The sequence below is a fragment of the Rhinatrema bivittatum genome, chromosome 2, assembly GCF_901001135.1.
Source record: "Rhinatrema bivittatum chromosome 2, aRhiBiv1.1, whole genome shotgun sequence".
NCBI classification, from domain to species: domain Eukaryota; kingdom Metazoa; phylum Chordata; class Amphibia; order Gymnophiona; family Rhinatrematidae; genus Rhinatrema; species Rhinatrema bivittatum.
The window spans coordinates 124800060-124825357 of NC_042616.1; the positions used below are offsets into that span (position 1 = coordinate 124800060).

At 46.3% G+C, this 25298-nt stretch overlaps 1 protein-coding gene across 1 annotated transcript in view; it reads right to left on the reverse strand.

Moving 5' to 3' along the window:
* Window positions 1-25298, reverse strand: part of CCDC7 (coiled-coil domain containing 7) — an 820938-nt gene that overhangs the window by 77080 nt on the left and 718560 nt on the right. The window contains exon 25 of the mRNA XM_029587039.1: window positions 5097-5162. Within this exon, the coding sequence (XP_029442899.1) occupies window positions 5097-5162 (66 nt within the window). The remainder of the gene's footprint in view (window positions 1-5096; window positions 5163-25298) is intronic.

A 25298-nucleotide genomic window follows, 5' to 3' on the forward strand; every position in this document is an offset into this window, starting at 1 on the left:
CTAAGAGCCCACAAAAGTCCACGGTGGGGGCTGCCTGTCCTAAACCTGTGGCTATTGCTTCCAGTCTACCGTCAACTTCTTTAGAAGAGGAAGAGCCTATGCAATTAGGCTGAAGACATTTAACTTCCAAGGAGAGACGTTTTCGCAAACGCATGGGGTTATGCATGTATTGTGGCCAATCGGGCCACACCATCCAAACTTGTCCCATCTGTCCGGGAAACTGACAGGCCTAGGATCTACAGTAGGACTTCTCCTGGGCCTCATATCCCCTACTCCTCCATTATCATTGCCAGTACCTCTGCTCTGCAGAGGCCTTGAATTTCAGACTCTCGCTCTCATTGACTCCGATGCCAGAGGTAATTTTATTTTGAAGCGCTTGGTTGAACATCTACGGATTCCTACCACACCAATAGCTAAACCTTTGCTATTGTCATCTATCCATGGAGAACCACATCCTGGAGAAGTTTCATTGACTACCCAGGCCATTGGCCTGCGCACCGGAGCTTTACACTCTGAATCCATCTCATTCCTCAAATTAGAGAAAGCCATGCATCCAGTGGTACTTGGGCTGCCTTGACTTCAAGATCATATGCCTCAATTTAATTGGGCCATGTTGGAACTGTCCCGGTGGGGGCCTGACTGTCACGGCCGATGCCTCGCGGAGGTTTCACTGCTCATTTGCATGCCCACTACACCATCGCTACCTCGCTTACCCCCACAATATGCCTCCTTCCAGGATGTTTTTTTCAAAACAAGCACCTGATGTACTTCCACTTCATAGAGTATTTGACTGCGCCATAAATCTGAAGCCTAATTCTGAATCTCCCAAAGGAAGAATCTACCCTCTTTCAGTAGCTGAGACTAAAGCCATGTCCAGCTACATACAAGAGAACTTGCAGAAGGGATTCATTAGATCCTCCAAATCTCCTACTGGTGCAGGCTTCTTTTTCGTTGGGAAAAAAGATGGCAACTTACGTCCCTGCATCGATTACAGGGGTTTGAATGAGATTGCTATCAAGGACAGGTACCCCCTGCCTTTAATATCCGAACTGTTCGATAGGCTCCAAGGAGCCAAGATATTCTCCAAATTGGATATTAGAGGAGATTGCAACTAGGGGCATATTCATGAAGGAGACGAATGGAAGACTGCTTTCAACACTCATGAAGGACACTTCGAATATCTCGTCATGCCCTTCGGTTTCAGTAATGCACCTGCAGTGTTTCAAAATATGATGAACGACATCTTGCAGGACTTACTTTATAATGTGTAGTGTATATCTCGATGATATATTGATCTTCTCTCAAGATCTGCAAACTCATCAGGAGGATGTCAAGAAAGTTTTAAGACATCTGCGTGAATACCACCTATACACCAAGCTTGAAAAGTGCAAATTCCACAAGGAGTCTGTACCCTTCGGTTTCAGTAACGCACCTGCAGTGTTTCAAAATATGATGAACGACATCTTATGGGACTTACTTTATAATGTGTAGTGTATATCTCGATGGTATATTGATCTTCTCTCAAGATCTGCAAACTCATCAGGAGGATGTCAAGAAAGTTTTAAGACATCTGCGTGAATATCACCTATACACCAAGCTTGAAAAGTGCAAATTCTAAAAGGAGTCTGTACCCTTCCTGGGGTACATTGTTTCTAAGAATGGGTTTCAGATGGACCCTAAGAAATTAGAAAGTATCCGGGACTGGCCCCAACCTCCGGGTCTGAAGGCTCTGCGCTGCTTTTTGGGCTTCACAAATTACTATCGATCCTTCATTAAAAACTACTACTCATTGACAGTCCTTCTAACTGCTATGACCAAGAAAGGAGCCAATCCCGCCAACTGGTCTCCAGAAGCCATATCAGCCTTTCTGATGCTCAAAGAGGTTTTTCAAAGGAAGCCGTGCCTCCGCCACCCTGACCCACATCGTCCATTCATCGTCAAGGTCGACGCATCAGACGTTGATGTGGGAGCGGTTTTAAGTCAGTACAGGGAATCAAATGTGCTCCATCCTTGCTCCTTCTTTTCAAGGCGCTTCTTGCCCGCCGAAAGAAATTATGGAATCAGAGACAAAGAGCTACTCGCAATCAAGCTGGCCTTCGAAGAGAGGCGTCCTTGGCTGGAAGACGCACAACATCAAATAGTAGTGTACACCGATCACAAGAATTTGGGGTACCTCAGACATGCTCAACGACTCAATCACTGTCAGGCAAGATGGTCCCTGATCTTTAACAGCTTCGACTTCCTGGTAAAGTATCATCCGGAAGAGAACATTCGGGCTGATGCCTTGTCACTATCCTTCTCCTCTCAGGATGTGCCAGATGAATCCCGTCACATCATTGACCCGGAAGAGTGGTACTTGCAGCCACTCATACAGTACCCATTGGGAAGACGGTGGTGGCCAGAAATCTAAGGAAGAAGCTGTTGAAGTGGATGCATGATTCCCGTCTAGCCGGCCATCCGGGACAGAGTCGTACCCTAGCGATGTTACAATGGTACTATTGGTGGCCAACCATGAAAAAGGATGTAAAAGCTTATGTGGGTTCCTGTGCTGACTGTGCCAAGCAGAAACCTCCAGCCGGACGTCTTTGGGGTTTGTTACAACCTCTACCATCACCGGATGAACCCTGGACACATATAGCAACCGATTTCGTGGTAGACCTGCCACCGTCCAAAGGGAACAACACCATTTGGGTCACAGTTGGCTGCTTCTCCAAAATGGCACATTTTGTAGTGTTAGCAGGATTACCCTTTGCTACAGAATTAGCAAAACTCTTCATTAAAATCATCTTCCGCCTTCATGGGATGCCTAAGCATATCCTATCCGACAGAGGAGTACAATTTACTGCGAAGTTTTGGAGAGCATTATGTCAAAACTTTGACATCACTTTGGACTTATCCTCCACTTACCATCCTCAGTCTAATGGTCAGACTGAGAGGATGAATAGAACACTGAAACAATTTCTGCATTCCTATGTCAATTCCAGGCAGAACGATTGGGCTGAATTACTGCCTTGGGCAGAATTTGCATCAAATCACATCCTGCTACTTCTACGGGGTCCTTCCCTCTGCCAACTCGTCTACAGACGACAACCACTGCCTCCTCTGCCAATTCCGTTATCAATGGCTTCTCCTGCTGCACAGACTACTGCAGCAGAGCTATCTCAACTGTGGAAACAAACAAAGGAGTTACTACTCAAAGCAGGACAGAAGGTAAAAAGAACCTACGATGCCCATCATCGAAAGACACCACAGTTTCAGCCTAGAGACAAAGTCTGGTTAAGTACCAAGAATCTTCGCCTAAAACTTCCTTTGAAACGTTTTGCTCCTCGCTATGTTGGACCCTTTGCAATCCTTCGGCGATTAGGGAATCTGACGTATAGTTTAAAACTACCTCCATCAATGAAGATACACAATGCATTTCATGTCTCTCTGTCAAAACCACTGATGCTCTCCGAGCTCTCCAAAAAGACACCAGAACCAATCAGTCTAGACACTGAGGACAACATCGAGTATGCCGTGGATGACATCTTGGATGTCCGTAAAAAAGGAACGACATGGGAGTATCTCAACTCCTGGGAGAACTATGGACCAGAAGAGAACTCATGGGAACTGCCAGTCAACATCACAGATAAGGACATGATACGTCATTTCCAGCTGGCACACCCACGGAAACCCAGACCACCTGGAAAAGGTCTTGGATGGGGCTCTTTGAAGGGGGTACTGTTGTGTTTGTCAGTCGCAGATGGCTGCCACCACTTTCTACCCTTTTCCTCCTCCTTGGGCAAGATGGCTACCTCCGGTGCCGAGTGCCGAAACCTTCGGCATCTCCAACTCAGCATGGGCATTCCAGTCCACCATGCTCCTTCCTGTGGCCTCCTAGGGTGCGCGCGCGCACATTGCCTACGCTCAAATACACATCATGGCAGGAACCTCAGGGGCGTCCCCACCACATGACGTCGATACCTCTGGGTATTTAAAGCTTCCACTTCGCTACCACCTTTGAGTTAGCAAGGACTTTGGTTCATGATTCTCTGACCACTCTAAGCTGTCCGCTTAGACGCCTCGCTATCCTCCGGGGATCTCGCTCCTTAAGAAGCTCCAGACACCCGCTCCTCGGGGGTCTCTCGCTTCCAACTACCCTTCGGGTTTCTACTAACTAGACAACCGCTCCTCGGGGGTCAATCTCTCTTTCTCTCATTCAGGATTCTGGACTTCAGGTACTCACTCCTCGAGGGCCTACCAGTCTATGTGTCCTGCACCTCGGACCTTCGGTCCCACCATCTTCATCACCAGGAAGACGCCGCACTACTCTCCTGTGAGTACCTCTACGATCTGGTGCTCCAAATCCACCCACCAGGCTTGGCCTTGCCCGCACCGCAGGTTGCTTGCTACTTTGGACATCTGGGTGAGACTTCTACAACTGAGACTGTCTGAATGTATAGGCACCTTGCAGACTTCAGTGCCTTTCCTTCCTGCATCATACCATCTATCCTTGCAGTGTAATAAAGCTTTCCACCATCAGTGTCTGCTGTCTGAGGTTAGCCTATTGCTTTGGTTCCCCACGGAGCCCCTTCCTGTGGGAGAAGTCATCTCCACAGCGACCAAGGGTCCACAATGCCACAAACAGAACACATAGTCTGTCTCTTGTTAACTATATTTCATCCTCAACCCCCAACAGTGCACCCAGACCTCTGACCCAAAAATTGTAGACAACAGACAACTCCGATATCAATTAGCAAGTGTAAAATTGTGAGAATAAGTTAGATAATTTATACACATCTCTTGTAAAATAGTAACTTCCATGGGTACCTCTTGACACTGCCCTGGAATGCCCCTGGACCACCCTTATTTGTGCCAGTAAACGCACATGCAAAGCCAAAAACACGTGTTTTATGTTTATAAAAATAGCACGTACGTGAATGCAGGCTACCTACATAGGAATATACTAATTTTCCACGCTTAGCCCCTTTGAATATTTACTCAGATATTTTTCATTAAACTTTATCTCCATGCATTCAAGGGCACAACACAGCAATGACACTACTTTAATACAAATAGTATGAAACCATGGTTTAGAAAGGAACCAATATACATACAATTTCTGCTTGTTTAAGATCCCGGATTGGTCGTCCATACTGATCAGTTTCCCATTTTGCTGCTTCCTGCATCAGAAATGCAAGAACAAGTTGGAAATGTGTAATTAAGTCAATTAGAAAGGCCTAATCCTTCCAAAGAACAGAGAAAATAAGAAAAGGCTGGATGCTTTTAATAATTTCTTCAGAAAATCAAGAAGCAAACCACCTCTCCAATTAATCAAACATCGAAAACAAAAAGAGAGGGAAAAGGATCACAATCCAATCAAAGACTAAAGAACAATTTTTTGAAAGCAAATGACAATATCATAAAAATCGCTCTTAAATTATCTGCAGCCTCTCGCCACGCAATGGGCCGCAAGCTGTGTTCAGCCTTCAGAGCGGTGTATGTGATTCAATCATTTATTGTCATTGTGCTAATTATTTCCAATTTTTATATTTCCCAAAACCTATTTTAATGAACATATTATTTAAACTACCAAAAAGGTTTTTCAAAAATATTCATGAAAAAACAGTAGAATTCCCACATTTAAACTACCCAGAAATTGTTAAAATTCCCACATAAAAAATGTTGGGAAAAAAGAGAATACTTAGCCCAATTGGTGAAATATGTGAACCAAGCCAAAGAAGCTCATAGAACACAATTCAAAGTTTTTTCCCAGGGAAAACTTTGAATTGTGTTCTATGAGCTTCTTTGGCTTAGTTCACATATTTCACCAATTGGGCTAAGTATTCTCTTTTTTTCCAACATTTTTTATGTGGGAATTTTAACAGTTTCTGGGTAGTTTAAATGTGGGAATTCTACTGTTTTTTCATGAATATTTTTGAAAAACCTTTTTTGTAGTTTAAATAATATGTTCATTAAAATAGGTTTTGGGAACTATAAAAATTGGAAATAATTAGCACAATGACAATAAATGATTGAATCACATACACCGCTCTGAAGGCTGAACACAGCTTGCGGCCCATTGCGTGGCGAGAGGCTGCAGATTAAAAATTTAAGAGCGATTTTTATGATATTGTCATTTGCTTTCAAAAAATTGTTCTTTAGTCTTTGATTGGATTGTGATCCTTTAATAATTTCTTGACATTAGTAAATAATGAGGTCTATTTATTAATCTATGATATGCATTAATGTACACGGTTTACACAGTTTCCATTAGTTGTACTTGGGGGTATTCATTAATCACACATATAAATGTGCATCGTGGGTCCTTAAACAGATGCCACTATATATTATTTTAACACAGTCCTGAATGAAATGAAAATAATTTATTTTATGATAAAACACTAGATAATCTCTCCCACTGGTCAGTTTTTCAGCTGAGATGAGTACAAGAAAATAAGAGACAATATTCAAACCGCTGTCTTTCTGTAAATGCTATGTGTAAAATGTAATTGCGGACCCTATAACAAATTTTCAAAGGTAACCTACAGGTTCACCTGGATCTTGCACCTATTTTTGTTGACAAAATTTAATTGTAAACCCACGTCTCTTCTTAATCCAATTGTGGATTTGAATGGTCACCGGAGAAGGCATATATGATCACTTCGATTTTATGTAGCATTGTACATTTCAATACCCTTTGTTCTGTTTTTTTGAATCTCGTACATTTCAGTTAATAGGACCTATAGTAGAAAGAATCAATTAGAATTGATTTTGAAGATATATTTAAGATTTCTTGCACATTTATAAAACACCCAAAATACATACAAAAGGGAGTTTTTTCTGACCTATGATTGAAAAAGAGCTATAATCAGGTCTTTTGACAGTTTGGCTCAGTTTCTGAGTTTTTGACACCACATTAAAATACATTTAAAAAAATAGTCTACGCATTTCTTGCTGCTCTGTTTTCATACTTTAAAGAAGCTGTTCATCGTTGTTGCCTGAATTAAGGGAACCACAAAACTCTCTTCTGCTCCAAAAAGAAAACTACATCCGACCATACCTTAAACAGGCTCAACCCGGGATATAAAGGGGAGCTTGACCAATCTCACCACCCTGGGTAGGGAAATATCTCAGGGATGGTCTCAGAATGTTATTGTTTGTAAGGTTTTGGGTGGACCCTTGGACACTGTGGCAGATAACCATGCCCACAGGGGGAAGTTCCGTGAGGGGCCACAGGTCAGGTTCAGCTTTAGGACACACAACACAGAATATCTTTTATTAAACAGAGTTGAGAAGCCACCAAAGGTGGCAATAATGTGTAGAGAAGAAGCCCTGCTGGGCTTGTAGTCGCTCAGCACACTGGAACAGCGATCCCTCAATAGCTGTGCTGTAGTGGAGAGAAACATAGTTAGTGAGTACAGTGGAGCATACACAGGGTTCTGGTATGGAGCCTCGTTGGTTGATTACTCACACAGTGGTTTCTCCCGGAAGGTAACACAGAAGCTGGAATAGAGGCAGACCCTTGAGGAGCGAGTACCTGGTTCCAGGGAACAGCTCTGAGAGAGTCTAGATGGTAACTCACTGATGGTGTAGGCAGCGGTTCCTTCCAAGCAGAAGTGAGCATAGGCAGCAAGTCCGGGGACATGGGCCCTCGTGGAGCAAGTACCTGTTCCAGACAGCGACCTGAAAGAAAAGAGAGAGGCCCCCAAGGAGCGGGTACCCCGATAGTGTAAGTCCAATAAGGAGAGGCAGAGTAGCTAGGTAAGGAGGGCGAATCCCATCCGTAAGGAGTCCCTTGCTAACTCGTTTAGCTAGCAAACAGAGTAGGCTTTTGGATCCGGGATGCAGGACATCATCACAGGGGAACGCCCCTGAGGTTTGCGCCAAAGAAGGACTAGGAAGCAGGGCCGCGCGCGCCCTATGGCAGCTGAACAACATGGCGGGATGCAGCGCCCAAGCCGGACCGGGGACGCTGGAGAGGACGGCAGGCAGACACCGCGGCAGCCAGACATCCATCAACCACGGGAGGAGTCACCAAAGAGGTAAGGAGGGCGGAGTGGAGATGTCGGGCAGCGACAGTCGTAACAGTACCCCCCTTCAATGGGCGGTTTCCTCTGCGGGTACCAAGTTTAGGCCAAGAAAGAAGGTATACAAGTTTTTTGCCTCGTCTTTGGACATCAAGAATCTCTTCGACCTTAAATTCTAGGTCATCTTCTGCGATGATGGCAGGTGGTTCCTGAGTCTTGGAAGAGAATTCACTGAGTATGAGAGGTTTCAAGAGTGAAACGTGAAAAGCATTGTGGATGTTTAGTCCGGGTGGTAGATTCAGACTGTAAGAGATGTTGCCAAGATGTCGGAGGATTAGAAATGGTCCAACATAGCGAGGAGCAAAATGAGTGGAGGGTAACTTCAGTCTGAGATGTTTGGTAGATAACCAGACTTCGTCACCTTGTTTGAAGAAGGCGCTTGAGAATGGTGAGCGTCATAAAACTTTTTAGCACGGTCACTCGCTTTAACTAGCATGTCTTTCGTCTGAGTCCACAGGTTATGGATTTCATCAGCAGTAGATTGAGCTGCTGGGGATGTCACTGAGAGCTTCAGTGGAAGTAGCGGTGTTGGAGAGCGTCCATATACCACTTCAAAAGGTGTTGATCCAGTTGATGTTGCTGAATGAGAATTGATGGTGAATTCAGCCCAAGGTAACAGTTCAGCCCAGTTATTCCGACGGCAGCTCACTTAGGCTCGAATGAACTGTTTTAAGGTTCTATTCATCCTTTCTGTTTGACCATTTGATTGTGGATGATAGGCTGAAGTGTAGTCTAGAGAGATGTCGAATAACTTGCACAAGGCCCTCCAGAATCTTGCCATGAATTGAGATCCTTGGTCTGAAACAATGTGTCTTGGTAGGCCGTGAAAGCAAAAAATGTGTGATATGAAGAGCTTCACAAGCTCCAAGGCTGAAGGTAAGCCAGGCAGCACCATGGAATGGGCCATCTTGCTGAAGCGATCAACTGTTACCCAGATGGTATTCATTCCTCCAGAAAGAGGTAAGTCGACTACAAAGTCAGTAGCGATGTGTGACCAGGGCCATTTCAGAACTAGCAGTGGTTGCAGCAATCCCCACGATTGGCCAGAAGCAGGTTTGTGTTTGGCACAATTGGTACAAGATGCCACGTAGGATAGGGTATCTTTCTTGATAGTAGGCCACCAACAGAACTTCTGGATCTTGAGCAGGGTGGGGCGTTGACCAGGATTGCCAGCCAGCTTGGAATCGTGTGCCCAAAAGAGCACTTTCTTCCTGAAGTGTTTAGGCACAATGGTCTTAGAAGCGGGCACAGAATGTGTAGCCGACAAGATGAATTTTTTCGGGTCAATTATGTGCTGAGGTTCTTCAGGCACAACCTCCGAGAGAAAGGAGCATGACAAGGCATCAGCTCTGGTATTTCTGTCTCTGGAGCGATATTTAAGTACAAAGTCAAAACGATTGAAGAATAAGGACCATCTAGCTTGTCTGGCGGAGATACTCTAGATACTCTAGATTTTTATGGTCCATGAATACGGTTATTTGATGTTGAGCACCTTCAAGCCAAGGCCGCCATTCCTTGAATGCTAGCTTAATAGCCAAGAGCTCTTAATCTCAGATCCCAGAGTTCTTCTTTGCCGTGGAGAAACGTCAAGAGAAGAAAGAGCAGGGACGTAAGGATTTAGAGTCTCCAGTTTGGCTCAATACAGCCCCCACGCCGACATCTGAAGTGTCAACTTCTACGATAAATGGCTTGTTGGGGTCAGGATGCCGCAAGCATGGTTCCGTGGAAAAGGCAGTCTTTAATTTCTCAAAAGCGGAAATGGCCTCCGCAGACCATTTTGAAGAGTTGGCACCCTTGCAGGTCATTGCGGTCAAGAGTACTGTTAAAGAAGAGTAGTTCTTTATAAAGCTTCTATAATAGTTAGTAAACACCAAAAATCGTCTCAAGGCCTTTAGGCTGCTAGGTTGGGACCAATTATTGATACTCTCTAGCTTTTGAGGGTCCATCTGGAAGCCATCTTTAGACAAGATATAGCCAAGAAAAGGCATGGAGTCTTTATGAAATTTGCACTTGGATCGTTTGGCATAGAGCAGTGTTCACAGAGTCGGCGTAGTACTTGCTTGACGTCCTCTAGATGAGTGGGCAAATCCTGAGAAAATATCAGGATATCATCCAGGTATACCACGACACTCTTGTACAACAGGTCCCACAAGATGTCGTTCATCATGTTCTGAAATATAGCGGGTGCGTTGCACAGGCCGAAGGGCATTACTAAGTTCTCAAAATGGCCGTCTCGAGTGTTGAAGGCTATATTCCATTCGTCGCCACTGCGAATGCGAACTAAGTTGTAGGCCTCCTTCAGGTCAAGTTTTGAGAATATTTTGGCCCCCTGAAACCAGTCAAACAGCTCTGAGATTAAAGGCAGGGGGGTATCGGTCTTTAATCGTGATCTCGTTCAGACCTCAGTAATCGATACAAGGATGTAAGGTACCGTCCTTCTTCCCCACAAAGAAGAAGCCTGCACCGGCTGGAGACTTCAATGGTCTAATAAACCCCTTCTGTAAATTCTCCTCGAATGTATTCAGACATCGTCTTGTTGTCAATAGCTGAGAGTGGATAGACAGGTCCTTTAGGAGGTTCAATATTGGGTTTCAGTCTTATGGCACAGTCATAGGACATATGCGGAGGAAGAATGTCAGCAGCTTCTTTGGAAAACACATCACTAAAAGATGCGTATTGGGGCGGCAGTCCCTGCATCACTGGGGTTGTAGGCATGCAGATGGCAGGAGCAATCTCCTTAAGGAACTTCCCATGACAACCTGGGCCCCAGCGGGAGAGTTTCAAGGATGCCCAGTCAAATTGGGGTTGGTGCGACTGCAACCAGGGTAACCCCAGGACGATAGGGTGCATGGCCTTCTCTAACACAAAGAAGGGAATTGACTCGGTATGGAGAGCTCCGGTGCGAAGAGTTATCGGTACTTTTGCCAAGTCACATCACCCAGTAAGGGGCTCCCCATGGATGGAAGATAGGAGAAGTGGAACCTCCAAGGTGACAAGGGGGATCCTCAAATGTTCCACTAGGCGTCGAAGAATAAAGTTGCCTCCTGCCCCTGAATCCACCAGGGCAAGAGTTTGAAACTCAGATGGTCCACAGATCAAGGAAACTGGGAGAGAGCGCGGAGGAGAGGGCATAGTAAGGCCTAAGAACAGTCCTCTTGCAGAACTTAGGCCCGTCCGTTTCCCAGACGAATGGCAAGTTGGGACATCATGACCAGACTGTCCACAGTACATACACAGACCATGCCTCTTCCAAAGTCTTCTCTCTTTAGAAGTCAAATGACTGCGACCAAGTTGCATCAGTTCAATTCCACTGGCAGCAGGAATTACTGGACCCAACCGAGGTGCAGGTTTAGCACTAGCCTCCTTCTGACCTGGTCCTCTGTTAGGCCGGAGTTCTTTCACCTTATCACGAAGCCGGTGGTCGATCCTAGTAGCCAAAGCCACTAGTTCATCCAGCGAGTCAGGTGTTTCACGAGCGGCCAGCTCGTCTTTCAAGCGAGTATCCAGGTCTCTGAAGAAGAGAGTCTTCAGGCATTTGGGGTCCCAGCAGAGTTCTGTAGCAAGAGTCTTAAACTCTATCGCAAAATTAGCCAGTGGTCAGTTGCCTTGCTTCAGGTCCACCAGAGCAGAACCGGCAACAGTCACTCAGGCAGGATCATCAAAAATGGATTTGAATAAGTCCAAAAATCCATCTATATCCTGCAAAATAGAATCCTTGCATTCCCACAGTGTAGAGGCCCAAGACAAGGCCCTTCCATCAAGATAAGATAGAATGTAAGTAGTCTTGACTTAGTGGGCCATCAACAATATTTTTTGAACATCCATCTGTTCCACCACCAATCATTCAAGTATGGCACACACGCACTAGTCTCTAAACAATGGAGGGTGAAGGGATTGTTTTTAATTTCACGTGTTTGGGAACCGGGAGGAATGATAGAATTCCATATACTTAGAGATCGCTATAATCTGGTAGACTCAGATTACTACTTCTACCTCCAAATTAAGCATTTCATTACCCAAAATAAGATGAAGGGGGACTTGGCGCGGGGAATGTCCCCATTTGAGGCACTTTGCACACAAGCTGCTAAAGCCCGTAAACATGTTTCTCGTCTTTATCTAATGCTGGTGGGAACACTTTCGCTGCAAGCCCCTCACATTGTGGCGTGGGAAAAAGATCTTAATGAACAGTGGCCGGTGGAGGATTGGAGACACCTAAGCCATGCAGTGGGGAAAGGTCTTATATCCTCCCTTCATATAGAGAATAGGTATAAGATGTTATATCGGTGGTACTTAACCCCGGATAGATTACAGAAAATGCACCCTAACATATCGAATCTCTGCTGGAAGGGGTGTCAGGAACCGGGCTCCTTTTTTCACATGTGGTGGACATGTCCTCAAATGAAATCTTTCTGGGACTCCGTATCCACTTGGCTGACCCACATCTATGGTTGTTCAATTCCACTCACGCCGTCTCAAGCACTCCTAAATATGGAAAACACATGCTTGTCTAGGTATCAAAATGCTTTTATTAAATATACTACAACTGTGGCCAGTGTAGCTGTGGCCGCATGTGGAAAGAGTCAGTGGTACCTTCTATACAGGAGGTTCAAAGAAGAATGGTTCATATTCATACACTGGGGGAAATAACTGCACGCAAACATAAAACTATTAACAAGTTCCAAAGGATATGGCAACCATATGTAAACTGGCAACTACAATGCACATAGTCACTACCTTAACAGCTAATAGATTGGTTAAGCATCTGGAGGCCTAGGCCCCCAATGGGAGTTGATCCAGAGGTTGACAGACAGGACCCAGGTAGCGGGTGCATTCTTCTTTAAGCTACCAATGCTATTAATGTCCTTACTGTCTGCATCCCATGTGTTTAGTCGCTTCCGTCCTTTGGCGGCTTAGTGGTATGTAAGGAAACAAAGAGCACTGTATGTAACAATTATTGATATTCTTTATGGCTTATAGTATCTCTACATCGTTCATTCAAGATACTTGACTGTATATTTCTTATGTTACTTTGCGCAGTGAGGGATTGGGGAGGGGAAGAAGTGAATGGGGTCGGAACCCACATTCACACTTATATTACTATCCAAATAATTATGGCATATATGTTGGATGACAAGAACGAGACATATGCTGATCAGGTTGCATCTGCATTTGTAAGATAGTCTGTCAATGTTTCATTTTGTTATTAATGCCAATAAAAATTTTACAAATTTAAAAAAAGAATGTAAGTCGTCTTGGAAAAAGCTGTGGGGAAGTGAGAAGGCTGTAACGCAAAATGCATGCAGCACTGGTTTAAAAAGCCCCTGGTCTTCTGAATCTCTGCCGAGAAATGAACTGGAACAGCAAGCAGTACAGCAGTCTTTAAAGTTACTTCAGGTAACTGACCTTCATTACTGGAAGTAGCGCCTTGGGTCTTCTGTGCGTGCAGCTGACGAAACGCTGAAGTGATTTTCCCCAATGCGTCTTGCTGTTCAACAATGTGCTGGGCCAGGCCCGGAATGGCCTGCAGGGCATTGAGCTGTGCCAGATCCATGGAGTTAGCAATCTGTTATTGTTTGTAAGATTTTGAGTGGACCCTTGGACACTGTGGCAGATGACCACGCCCACAGGGGGAAGTCCCGTGAGGGGCCACAGGTCAGGCTCAGCTTTAGGACACACAACACAGAATATCTTTTATTAAACAGAGTTGAGAAGCCACCAGAGGTGGCAGTAGTGAGTAGAGATGAAGCCCGGCTGGGCTTGTAGTCCCTCAGGACACTGGAACAGCGATCCCTCAATAGCTGTGCTGTAGTGAAGAGAAACTGCGTTAGTGAGTACAGTGGAGCATACACAGGGTTCTGGTATGGAGCCTTGTTGGTTGATTACTCACACAGCGGCTTCTCCCGGAAGGTAACACAGAAGTTGGAATAGAGGCAGGCCCTCGAGGAGCGAGTACCTGGTTCCAGGGAACAGCTCTGAGAGAGTCTAGATGGTAAGTCACTGATGGTGTAGGCAGCGGTTCCTTCCAAGCAGAAGTGAGCTCAGGCAGTGAGTCCGGGAACATGGGCCCTCGAGGAGCGAGTACTGGCTCCAGACAGTGACCTGAAAGAAAAGAGAGAGGCCCCAGAGGAGCGGGTACCCCGATACAGTAAGTCCAATAAGGAGAGGCAGAGTAGCTAGGTACGAAGAGCAAATCCCATCCGTAAGGAGTCCCTTGCTAACTCGTTTAGCTAGCAAACAGAGTAGGCTTTTGTATCCGGGATGCGTGACGTCATCACAGGGGGACGCCCCTGAGGTTTGCGCCAAAGAAGGAATAAGAAGCAGGGTCACGTGGCGCGCGCGCCCTATGGCAGCTGAACAACATGGAGGGACGCAGCGCCCAAGCCGGACCAGGGACGCCGGAGAGGATAGCAGGCAGACACCGCGGCAACCAGACGTCCATCAACCGTGGGAGGAGTTGCCAAAGAGGTAAGGAGGGCTGAGTGGAAACGTCGGGCAGCAACAGTCGTTAACACAGAAAATGCAAAACCCTCTCCCCATAGCTTTCAAAAACAGAGCTAATATGGAAACGAAGCAAATGAAAATTGGTTCTTACCTGCTAATTTTTGTTCCTGTAATATCACAGATCAGTCCAGAAAAGTGGGTTGTGTATCCCTACCAGCAGGTGGAGTCAGAGAACAATTAGAACTTTGGGACTGCTACATAACAAGAGTGCCACCTGCAGTCCCTCTGTATTGAAACTTAAAATGTCTTTCCACGGAGAAAAGGACATTATCCTCACTTGTTAGTCCCTCTGTATTGGCCTGTACCCAAGCCCACACTAACAGAACTAACTAGCGGCCGAGACTGAAACACAAAAAAAAAAAAAACCGACAACCTGCGGCCTCAACAAACAGACTCAGAAACTGCTCCATCGGGAGTCCAAGATGGCCACCATCTAGAGTGGAAATGTGCAATCTCGCTCCGGGGCTTTTTGCTGTTAGCTTATCTTGAATTCTTCTATTGAAAGATTTCTTTGGCCGTGAGTGCCGCGGTTTTTTCTTGCTATGCCGCATACAAAAAGAAAAGCAAAGCTAAAACCTGTTGTTACCTCAACGCCTACCTTTAATGAGAGACAGCCGCGGATCGAGTCTATGTTCGCTGGAACCATGAGGAACATGCCGGGGAGAGGCACCGCGGGGAGCTCCGAAGTACAGCAGATGCCAGGACCCCAGGTGGATGAAATATCCCTCAGCCCCGGCGCACCAAATACCCCTGAACCACTGTCAGGGGTCTTCCATATGTCTGGGGACAACATAGCCGGCTGGCTGGAAGGAAAAATGGCTCCAGCTGGAACATCAGCCCCGAGAAAGGACGCGGTTAAAGCGTCCACTTCAGAGAGCCTTGGAATTCAAGGCTCTGGGGGCAAAGACGCCGAGAAACAACAGGACGACGATGGAAACCGGGAGCCTGTGTGTGCAGGGAGAGCAGAACCTGAGGTACATTTATATGAACCCTTTCCCTTGGTTAAGCCCATGGAAATAACTACAGAAGTTATTTGGAAAATGTTTTTGTCGATGGATAGTTCAATTAAAACAATGTCAAGATTGCTGAAAGAAAATTTACAACACACTAAATCCATAGATATAAAGATACTAAATATAGAAAGTAATCTAACTGTGACTGAACAAAAAGTTAAACATATGGAAGAGATACAACTTAATCTTATTAAATCTGAAACTATATTTTTTAATCGTATGGAGAAGATGGAAAATGATATAAGAAGAATAAACTTGAGGGTCTTAAATTTTCCTAGATTAAAAGCAGTATCCCCACGTGATATGTTTAAAGACTACCTTAAAAGTGTTTTAAAATTTATAGATGAGGGAATACCTGCTATTTCCAAAATATTCTATACTCCAAAGAAAGTAAATAAAGAAGAACAACAGCAGCAGCAACAGCAACATGTTTTATGAACACAGGAAGAACCTTAAAACGTCTCAGCATTACAAGAACTATCATCAGATACTGTGATTGATACTAGACAAACTTTGGTGGTCTCCTTTGTTTTTGTCTCGGAGAGAGATGCAGTATTAAGTTTTATCTATGTAATCAAAGTGGACTATTCCATGGGCATAGAATCTGGATTTATCCGGATGTTATGAAAGTAACCCAAGAAAAGAGGAGAAAATTTCTTCAAATGAGACAAGAAGTAATGTCTAGAGGAACAAAATTTATGTTGCACTTCCCGTGCAAATGCATAATATTATATCAAAATTCTAGATATATCTTCTTTGAACCAGGACAGTTGAGTACATACTTAGAATCCTCTTCCTGATAGAGCGCAGGTTATGGTTATAGGATTAACTCATGATCCCCACTCTATAAACGGTATTATAATGGATAGTTATTTATAGAATGTTTCCTTATTTTACTGCTCAATGTTTTTGGACTCCCATGTTACCTATAACTAATATACAGATGTGTAATGATATTAAATTACATAAAGTATAATATTCTTATTACTTTATTATTATCTGTTTTTCTCTGAACAAATGTTCTGTAAAAATTTGTTGAAATTTCAATAAAAATAAAATTTAAAAAAAAAGAAACTGCTCCATCGAGTAACTCTGTCAACACGGAGCTCCGTAATTAAAAAACAGCAAATTATAAGGCAATGCAGTCTTTCGGTATCTGAAGAAAGGGGTGGGCCTCTGGATTGATCTGTGGTATTACAGGAACGAAAATTAGCAGGTAAGAACCAATTTTCATTTCCTGAACATACCCAGATCAGTCCAGAAAAGTGGGATGTACCCAAGCCACCCTACACTGGGCGGGGAACCCGAAAGACCCGCACTCAATACACTCTCACCAAAGGACGATTCATCATCAGCTTTAACGTCCAAGCGATAATGTTTAGTGAAAGTGTGTAAAGAAGATCACACTGCCGCCCTACAAATCTCCTGAGGCGACAGGAGTTGACAATCCGCTCAAGAGGTCACTTGTGCCCTGGTTGAGTGTGCTCGGAGACCCAACGGCACTTGACACCCACGGGAAATGTAGGCGGAGCCGATGGCTTCCTTAATCAAATGAGAGATGGTCAGCTTGGATGCCTTGTCACCCTGTTTGTGCCCCCCAAACAGGAGAAACAAGTGATCCGAATGTCAGAAATTATTAGTAACCTCCAGGTAGCGCAGCAAAATACGCTGGACATCCAATAGATGAAGGTCCCTGCCCTGAGAGGAATCCCGAGCCCCGTGCGGAAAACCGGGAAGATCCACCGCCTGATTGACATTGAAGGCCGAAACCACTTTGGGAAGGAACAAGGGAACCGTGCACAGGGAAATTCTATTGTCATAAATCCGAAGAAAGGGATCGCGGCACAACGATGCCTGCAATTCCGAAATCCGGCGGGCCGAGCAAATAGCCACCAAAAACACTGTTTTTAAAGTCAGATCCTTTAACGAAGCCCTGAGCAGAGGCTCAAAGGGGGCTTCGCACAGCACCGGGAGAACTAGATTCAAACTCCAATTGGGACATAAAGGCCGGACAGGCGGACGCAGATGTTTAACCCCTTTGAGAAAGCGAGCAATATCTGGATGGACAGCTAGAGACACACCATTCAATCGACCCCACAAGGCGCCGAACGCTGCCACTTGAACCCAAAGGGAATTAAACGCTAACCCCCTAGCAAGACCTTGCTGCAAAAATTCAAGCACCCGGATGACGTCCACCGTCAACGGAATGCAGGAGCGTTGGAGACACCATGCCTCAAACAGCTTCCAAACGCAAACATAAGCCATAGACGTGGCTGGACGGCAAGCCTGTAGGAGCATGGAAATAACCTGCTCGGAATAACCCTTCAAGCGTAAACGTCACCTCTCAAAAACCAGGCCATGAGAGAAAAGTGATCCTCCCGTTCCGAAATTATGGGCCCCTGACGGAGAAGATGCGGTAGATGAGCGAGTTGCAATGAACCCTCTAGGGCCAGGTGAATCAGATCCGCAAACCACAGGCAACGTAGCCACTCCGGCGCCACCAAAACCACCCTGCCAGGATGGAGTTTGATGTGACAAAGAAGTCGACTGATGAGGGGCCACGGAGGAAAGGTGTACAGAAGAATTCCCGTGGGCCAGGAACACACCAGCGCGTTGAGACCCACCAAACCCTGCTCTCGCCGACAGCTGAAAAATCTGTCCATCTTCGCGTTCGCCCTGGTTGCCATCAGATCCAACTGCAGCACACCCCACTGGGCGCAAATGAGGTTCCATTCCCCGGGATCGAGCTGTTGTCTGCTGAGAAAATCAGCCTGCACGTTCTCCACTCCCACGACGTGAGAAGCTGCAATTCCCTGGAGATGGAGCTCCGCCCAGGCGAACAAGAGGCGCGCCTCGAGCGCAACCGCGGGACTTCTTGTGCCCCCTTGGCGGTTGATGTAAGCTACTGTCGTCGCATTGTCGGAAAACATGCGAACCATGCTGTTCCGTACCCAGGGGAGAAACTCAAGGCCAGCCGTACGGCTTTCGTCTCGAGCCGATTAATGGACCAGGACCCCTCCAGCGGAAACCAAAGCCCTTGGGCCGTTCTGTCTGCACACACTGCTCCACAGCCGGACAGACTGGCATCGGTGGAGATTATTATCCAATCCGGAGGATCCAAATCCACTCCCCGTTCCAGATTGTCGCGCGACAGCTACCACGACAGACTGAGTCTGGACTCGGGAAGTAGCGGCATTGGGAGATGGAACTGTTCCGACACCAGACTCCAGTGCGACAAGAGCGCACGTTGTAACAGTCGCAAGTGAGAGAATGCCCAGGACACCAAATCCAAGGTGGAAGCCATGGAGCCCAGGACTTGCAGATGATGCCACACTGTGGGCTGCTCCCTCCGCAGGAGAGCATGAATCTGTTCTTGTAACTTCCGCAGATGATCCTCCGCCTTGTAATATATCGAATCGCGCTCCCAGGTAAATCAGCGTCTGGGTGGGTTCCAAATGACTTTTCTGCACATTGATGACCCACCCAAGTGACTGTATGGTGACCATCACCGTATGGACGGACCGTACGCAATCCTCCCGAGACTTGGCGCGAATCAAACAGTCGTCCAGGTAAGAATGGACCAGAATACCCTCCTTGCGAAGGAAAGCCGCTACCACCACCATAACCTTGGTGAAATTCCGAGGAGCTGTGGCGAGGCCAAACAGAAGGGCTCGAAACTGGAAATGCTGACCCAAGACCTTGAACCGCAGGAACCGCTGATGATTCATCCAGATCGGAATATGAAGACATGCCTCCGTGAGATCCAGGGACGCTAGAAACTCTCCCTTTCGAACCGCCGCCATCACAGTCCTTAGGGTTTCCATACGAAAACGAGGGACCCTGAGACAACGATTGAGTTTCTGCAGATCGAATATGGGACAAAAAGTGCCCTCCTTTATCTGGACCAAGAAGTAAATGTTAGGTTTCGCTCCTCCAGAGGGGAGGAGTTAGCAATCTGTTATGCTCTGTGGGCGGAATTAGCAATCTGTTGTACTCCATGGGTGGAGTTAGCAATCTGTTAGGGTTTAGACTGTGGAGTTAGCAATCTGTTATAAAGCTGCTCCTGTGGAAGGAGGACTTTAGCAATCTGTTGTAATTCTGTAGATCTGCTGCTGGATACGCCTATAAGGGGAGGAATCAGCAATCTATTCAGAATCTGATAGGATCTGCTATGCTGATGGAAGTTTGGCAATCTATACCAGCGGAGTGCTAGAGAGGGCACCCAGCCGGAAAGAAATGTAAATAGGTGAATCCTTGGGCCGATGGCAGATGACAGCGCCCCCAGGAGGATATCCTGAGAGGGACCACCGACTAGGCTTGAATATGGAGACAGACACAGATAGTTCTTTTATTAGACATGTTAGTAGAACCACTAGAGGTGGCAGTAGTGAGTTGATATGCCCAGAGGGCTGAAGTTCCTCAGATACTGGAACTGCAATCCCAGGGTTGTTGAGCTGTAGAAAGACTATAGTGAGTAGACAGGGTATGCTGAATACATAGCCAGAAGTAGATGACAAATCTCACATATGACCTTAAGGAGCTCAGTAGCTGGAAAGGGTTAGGCCCTCGAGAAGCGAGTACCTGGTTCCAGGGAAAACTCTGAGAGAGCGATGGTAACTCACAATTGTCTGTATCTGCGATAGCTTCTAGGCAGTAGAGAATCTTCAGAGTGTTCAGGAACATGGGCCCTCGAGGAGCGAGTAGCGGTTCCTATATACAATCTGAAATAGTAACTCATAAATGTCTGTACCTGCGATAGCTTCTGGACAGTAGAGAATCTTCAGAGTGTTGAGGAACATGGGCCCTCGAGGAGCGAGTTCCTATCTGTAATCTGAAATAGTAACTCACAACGTCCATATCTGCAATCACTTCCAGGCAATAGAGGATCTTCAGAGTGTTTAGGAACATGAGCCCTCGAGGAGCGAGTACCGGTTCCTGTCTGCAATCTGAAATAGAGAAAAGAGAACGAGGCCCACGAGGAGCAGGTACCCCTGGTAAGTCCGAAGAGGCAGAGTTGCTTAGAGAGAAGCGGGTCGAGATGAATCCCCGCTATCATCCTCCTTGCTAACTCGATCTGTTAGCAAAAGTGAAGACCTTTTATGTTGGAAGCGGATGACGTCAATAGAGGGGGATGCCCCCGAGGTTTGCACCCTTGCTGGTACATACTTCGGAGCGCGCACGCATGTGTGCCCTACGTCATCAGGAACATGGCTTATCCGCAGCGTCGAGCCGGTCCGGGTATGCCGGAGAGAAGCGGCATGGAGACACCACAGCATCAAGCTGTCCATCATGCCTGGAGGGAGCCGCCACAAAGGTAGAAAGGGTGGAGTGAGGCTAAGAGCAGCCACGAACGCAACAGTAAATTGAGTATCGTCCCCGTCCCTGCTGCGCTTCCGGCACTGGGACAATGGCTCTGAGGTTGAGCAGCCGCTGCAGGGTATCCTGTACCACCTCCCGTTTGGTGTGAGAGAGCACATTTTTTTATTTATTTATTTATTTAACGGTTTTATATACCGACATTCATCAATGATATCACATCGGTTCACAGCGAAACAAGAAACTAGTGCCTGTGGCGGCGCTTTACATCGAACAAGTTTAACATAATACAATTAGAACATATTGAAACATAATAATTAGAGAGTAAGGAAAGGTAGGGGAAATAAAGCATTAATCTAAAATTAAAATAACATGAATACAAGAGGGTAAAAGGAGAAAAAAAGGAGGAAAAGTGACATAAGAATGAAATTAGATTAATAAATTAGTGTAGGCAAAGATTGCAGGTATATACAAAATGTACAATTATAGGGAATAACATGAAATATCAAATGTGAAGGGAAGGGGTGAGGAGAGGGGGGGAGAAGAAGGGGTAGGGAGGGGGTAGGGTAATACAGAAGGGAGTGAGAGGAGGAATGATGTATGCTTAGGGAGAAACCAGTTCGAGGGGGACTCATCCGCATTTAGTGAAAATCTGGGTAAAGGGGGACAGAGATGGGAGGGCATAGATGAGAGAAATGAGAATTTAAGTGTATGCTTTGGTGAAGAGCCAGGTCTTAAGCTTGCGCTTGAAAGTTTTTGGGCATTCTTCTTGGCGAAGTTCAACTGGCATTGTATTCCAGAGAATGGGCCCTGCGATTGATAATGCACGTGCTCTTGTGGAGGTTAATTTGTAAAGTTTAGGTGAAGTGGTGGGTATGGTGGCGAGATGAATGTGTCTAGTGGGTTTATTGGCTTGGTGAAATCGGAGGGAGTCATTGAACCAATTCATTTCGGGGTTGTACAAGGCCTTATGAACGAGTGAGAGAGCCTTATATTGTATACGGGAGGCTATGGGAAGCCAATGTAGATCTTTTAGTACCGGTGTGATGTGATCGTGTCTGTGTGTGTTGGTCAAAATCCGTGCTGTAGTATTTTGTAGTATTTGAAGGGGGTGGATGGCATTGTTGGGGAGTCCGAGGAGAAGGGAATTACAATAGTCTGTTTTGGCAAAGATAATAGTTTGTAGAACCGTACGGAAGTCAGGGGGATGAAGTAGAGGTTTAAGTTTCTTAAGGGTGTGAAGTTTAAAGAATCCATCCTTTATTATATTACTGATGAATTTCTTCAGTGAGAAGTGACCATCGAGAATAATACCCAGATCTCGGACTTGTTGAGCAAATGGGATGTGTGAAAGCGGGGAGGGGTTCAGTTGGTTTTGAGGTGAGATAAGCATAATTTCGGTTTTAGTGGTGTTAAGGGCTAGGTGGATGGAAGAAAGGAGGTTGTTTATGGATTGGAGGGTATCATTCCAAATATCCATGGTTTTTGAAAGAGAGTCGGTAATGGGGATGAGCAACTGAACATCGTCAGCGTATATATAATGAGGGAGGTTGAGGCTAGAAAGGAGGTAACAGAGGGGTAAGAGGTAGATGTTGAAAAGGGTTGAGGAGAGGGATGAACCTTGTGGGACACCTTGCTTGAGGGGTATGGCCTTGGAGACATGGTTTCCTAGCTGAATTTTGAACTCTCTATTACTGAGGTAGGAGTTGAACCAATTAAGGGCAACACCTGTGATGCCAATTTCAGATAATCGCTGTAGGAGAATGGAGTGGCTGATGGTATCAAATGCAGAGGAGATATCAAGAAAGGCAAGGATATAAGATTGCCCTTTCTCGAAGCCTTTGAGAATATGATCTGACAGAGAGAGTAAAAGAGTCTCGGTGCTGTGGGATTTCCGAAAACCATACTGAGAAGGTGCAAGGATGTGGTTTTCATCGAGATATTCAGTGAGTTGTTTGTTAACGGTTTTTTCAAGGAGTTTGGATATGAAAGGCAGATTGGAGATGGGACGGTAATTGGCTAGATCAGAAGGGTCTAGTTTAGGTTTTTTTAGAATAGGTTTGACGATTGCCTGTTTAAGAGGGACAGGTACCTTTCCTGAGTTAATGGACAGGTTGATGATATTTGTTAAGGGTTTAGCAATCAGGTTAGGTATTGCGAGAAGATGTTTGGTGGGTATTGTGTCGGTAGGATGGGTGGAAGGTTTGGCTTTTTTAATGAGAATTTCTATTTCTAGTGTAGAGGTGCATTCTAGAGAAGATAGAATATTAGTGTTATTTCTAGTCTTGACTTGGTTGCAGTCAGGTTCGGATTGTTGGATGGGAGTGGATGATGCATTGGTGAACTTGGATATCAACTTGTCTATTTTAGTTTGGAAAAATGTGTCAAGTTCTTCACATTTAGATTTGGCTACGTCATCTGGGACGTCAGAAGCTGCTGACTTGGTAAGGGAATTAACGTACTCGTATAGCACTTTAGGATTGTATTGGAATTGGTGTATTTTGTTAGCAAAGAAATCTCGTTTAGTATTATTGAGTTTTTCTTTGTACAGGTGTAGGGAGGATTTGAATTGTGCCAAATGGAGTGTTCGTGGAGTCCCACATGGGACTCCACGAACACTTCCCGGACTGGACATGCAAACTCCAGGGCGTAACCGTCCCTGATCACTTCCAAGACCCAGCGATCCGAGGTTATTCTTGCCCATTCTGTGTAAAAGCCGGAAAATCTGCCTCCGACAGCTTCTACGACGGAATGGGTGCTCGTGGCTTCATTGGGAGGGTTTACTGCTACCCACTCCAGGGTGTCCAGAGTCCCTGCCGGAGCGGCAGCCACCGCGAAAGGACTGTTGGTGACCCGGTGTCGACTTAGGACCCACCGAAGCAGAATATCTGCCAGATCGAAAACGGTGAGAGTCCTGAAAATGAGCCCGAGGGGGAAAAACTTTCTTGGTTGCTCTTCTATCCTCTGGCAACATATGGCCCTTGGACTCCCCTGAGGAGCTTGACCAACTGATCCAACTCCTCCCCAAAGAGAAGCTTGCCCTTGATGGGAAGGTTACAAAGTTGGGATTTTGAGGAGAGGTCTGCTGCCCAATTCCGTAACAAGAGAAGGCGACGAGCTGCCACCACGGACACCATGGACCGAGCCGAGGTCCAAACGAGGTCGTATAGCGCATCTGCTCCATACGCAATTCCAGCTTCCAAGTGGGCCAGCTGCAATGCTCCACTGTCAGCGTACGCCGCATTAGTACTCGCCTCTTGGACCCAGCACAGGCACGCTCGTTGCATAAGACTAGCACAGACTGCCGCTCGAAGGCTCAAAGCGGCCACTTCAAAAACCCACTTCAACTGGAACTCCAGCTTTCGGTCCTGCGTGTCCTTTAAGGCGGCAGATCCTGCAACGGGTATCGTGTTCTTCTTTATGACCGCCGAGACGACCGCATCCACTTTCGGAATCTTCAGCAGGTCCAGCACCACTGATAGTGGGTAGAGTTTTCCCATCGCCCTACCCACCTTTAAGCCAGCATCTGGAGTATCCCACTCGCGGGTCACCAGCTTTCGGACATTCTTAGGCAGTGGAAAAGCTGTTGATGGTCCCCGAATACCATCCAGAATCAGATTAACCCCTTCATTATCGGAATCCTCTTGAGTAACCTTAAGACCGAGGACATCCAGTACCTGGGGAATAAGCGGACGAAGCTCATCTCGCTTAAACAGGCGGACAACAGTAGGATCATCACCCTCCACCGGAGGAAGGTCATCCCTATCAGGATCATCCATATCCGTGTCCACCGGATCAGGATTCTGGTCCGGATCCGCACCCGGTAGCTGCGCAGATCCGGCCCTCAGACTCGGAACCGGCGCCGCCCCTGCCCCAAAACCTGGGTCATGGGGATCCCCGCGACCATCCTCCCCAGGACAAGAGCGGACCACCGAGCGCTGCTGGGTGGCTGCAGGACGTCCCTGCTTCAGAGAAGACTCAGCGGGATCCCCAGCGTGCCCGGGTCTCTTTAAGGAAGTCTGTCTCCGTGCCAAAAAGGCACGGAGACAGATCCTCTGGCAACCTATGGCCCTTGGACTCCCCGAGGAGCTTGACCAACTGATCCAACTCCTCCCCAAAGAGAAGCTTGCCCTTGAAGGGAAGGTTACAAAGTTGGGATTTTGAGGAGAGGTCTGCTGCCCAATTAAACTCCGGGGAAAAATCTCCCAAGTCTACCTCCCCATCTGAGGGGGTCCTGCGGGGCTGATTCCCCAGTCCCCAACATCGGATCTACTGCCATGGGAACCAAAGCGGGAGGGGGGGAATCCTCTTCTTGCTCAGAGTGTCGCAAGTCACCCATGATGGGCCTTCCAAACCGGAGCAGTCTGGGCACAACGATGCAGAATTCAAATTCTGCCTG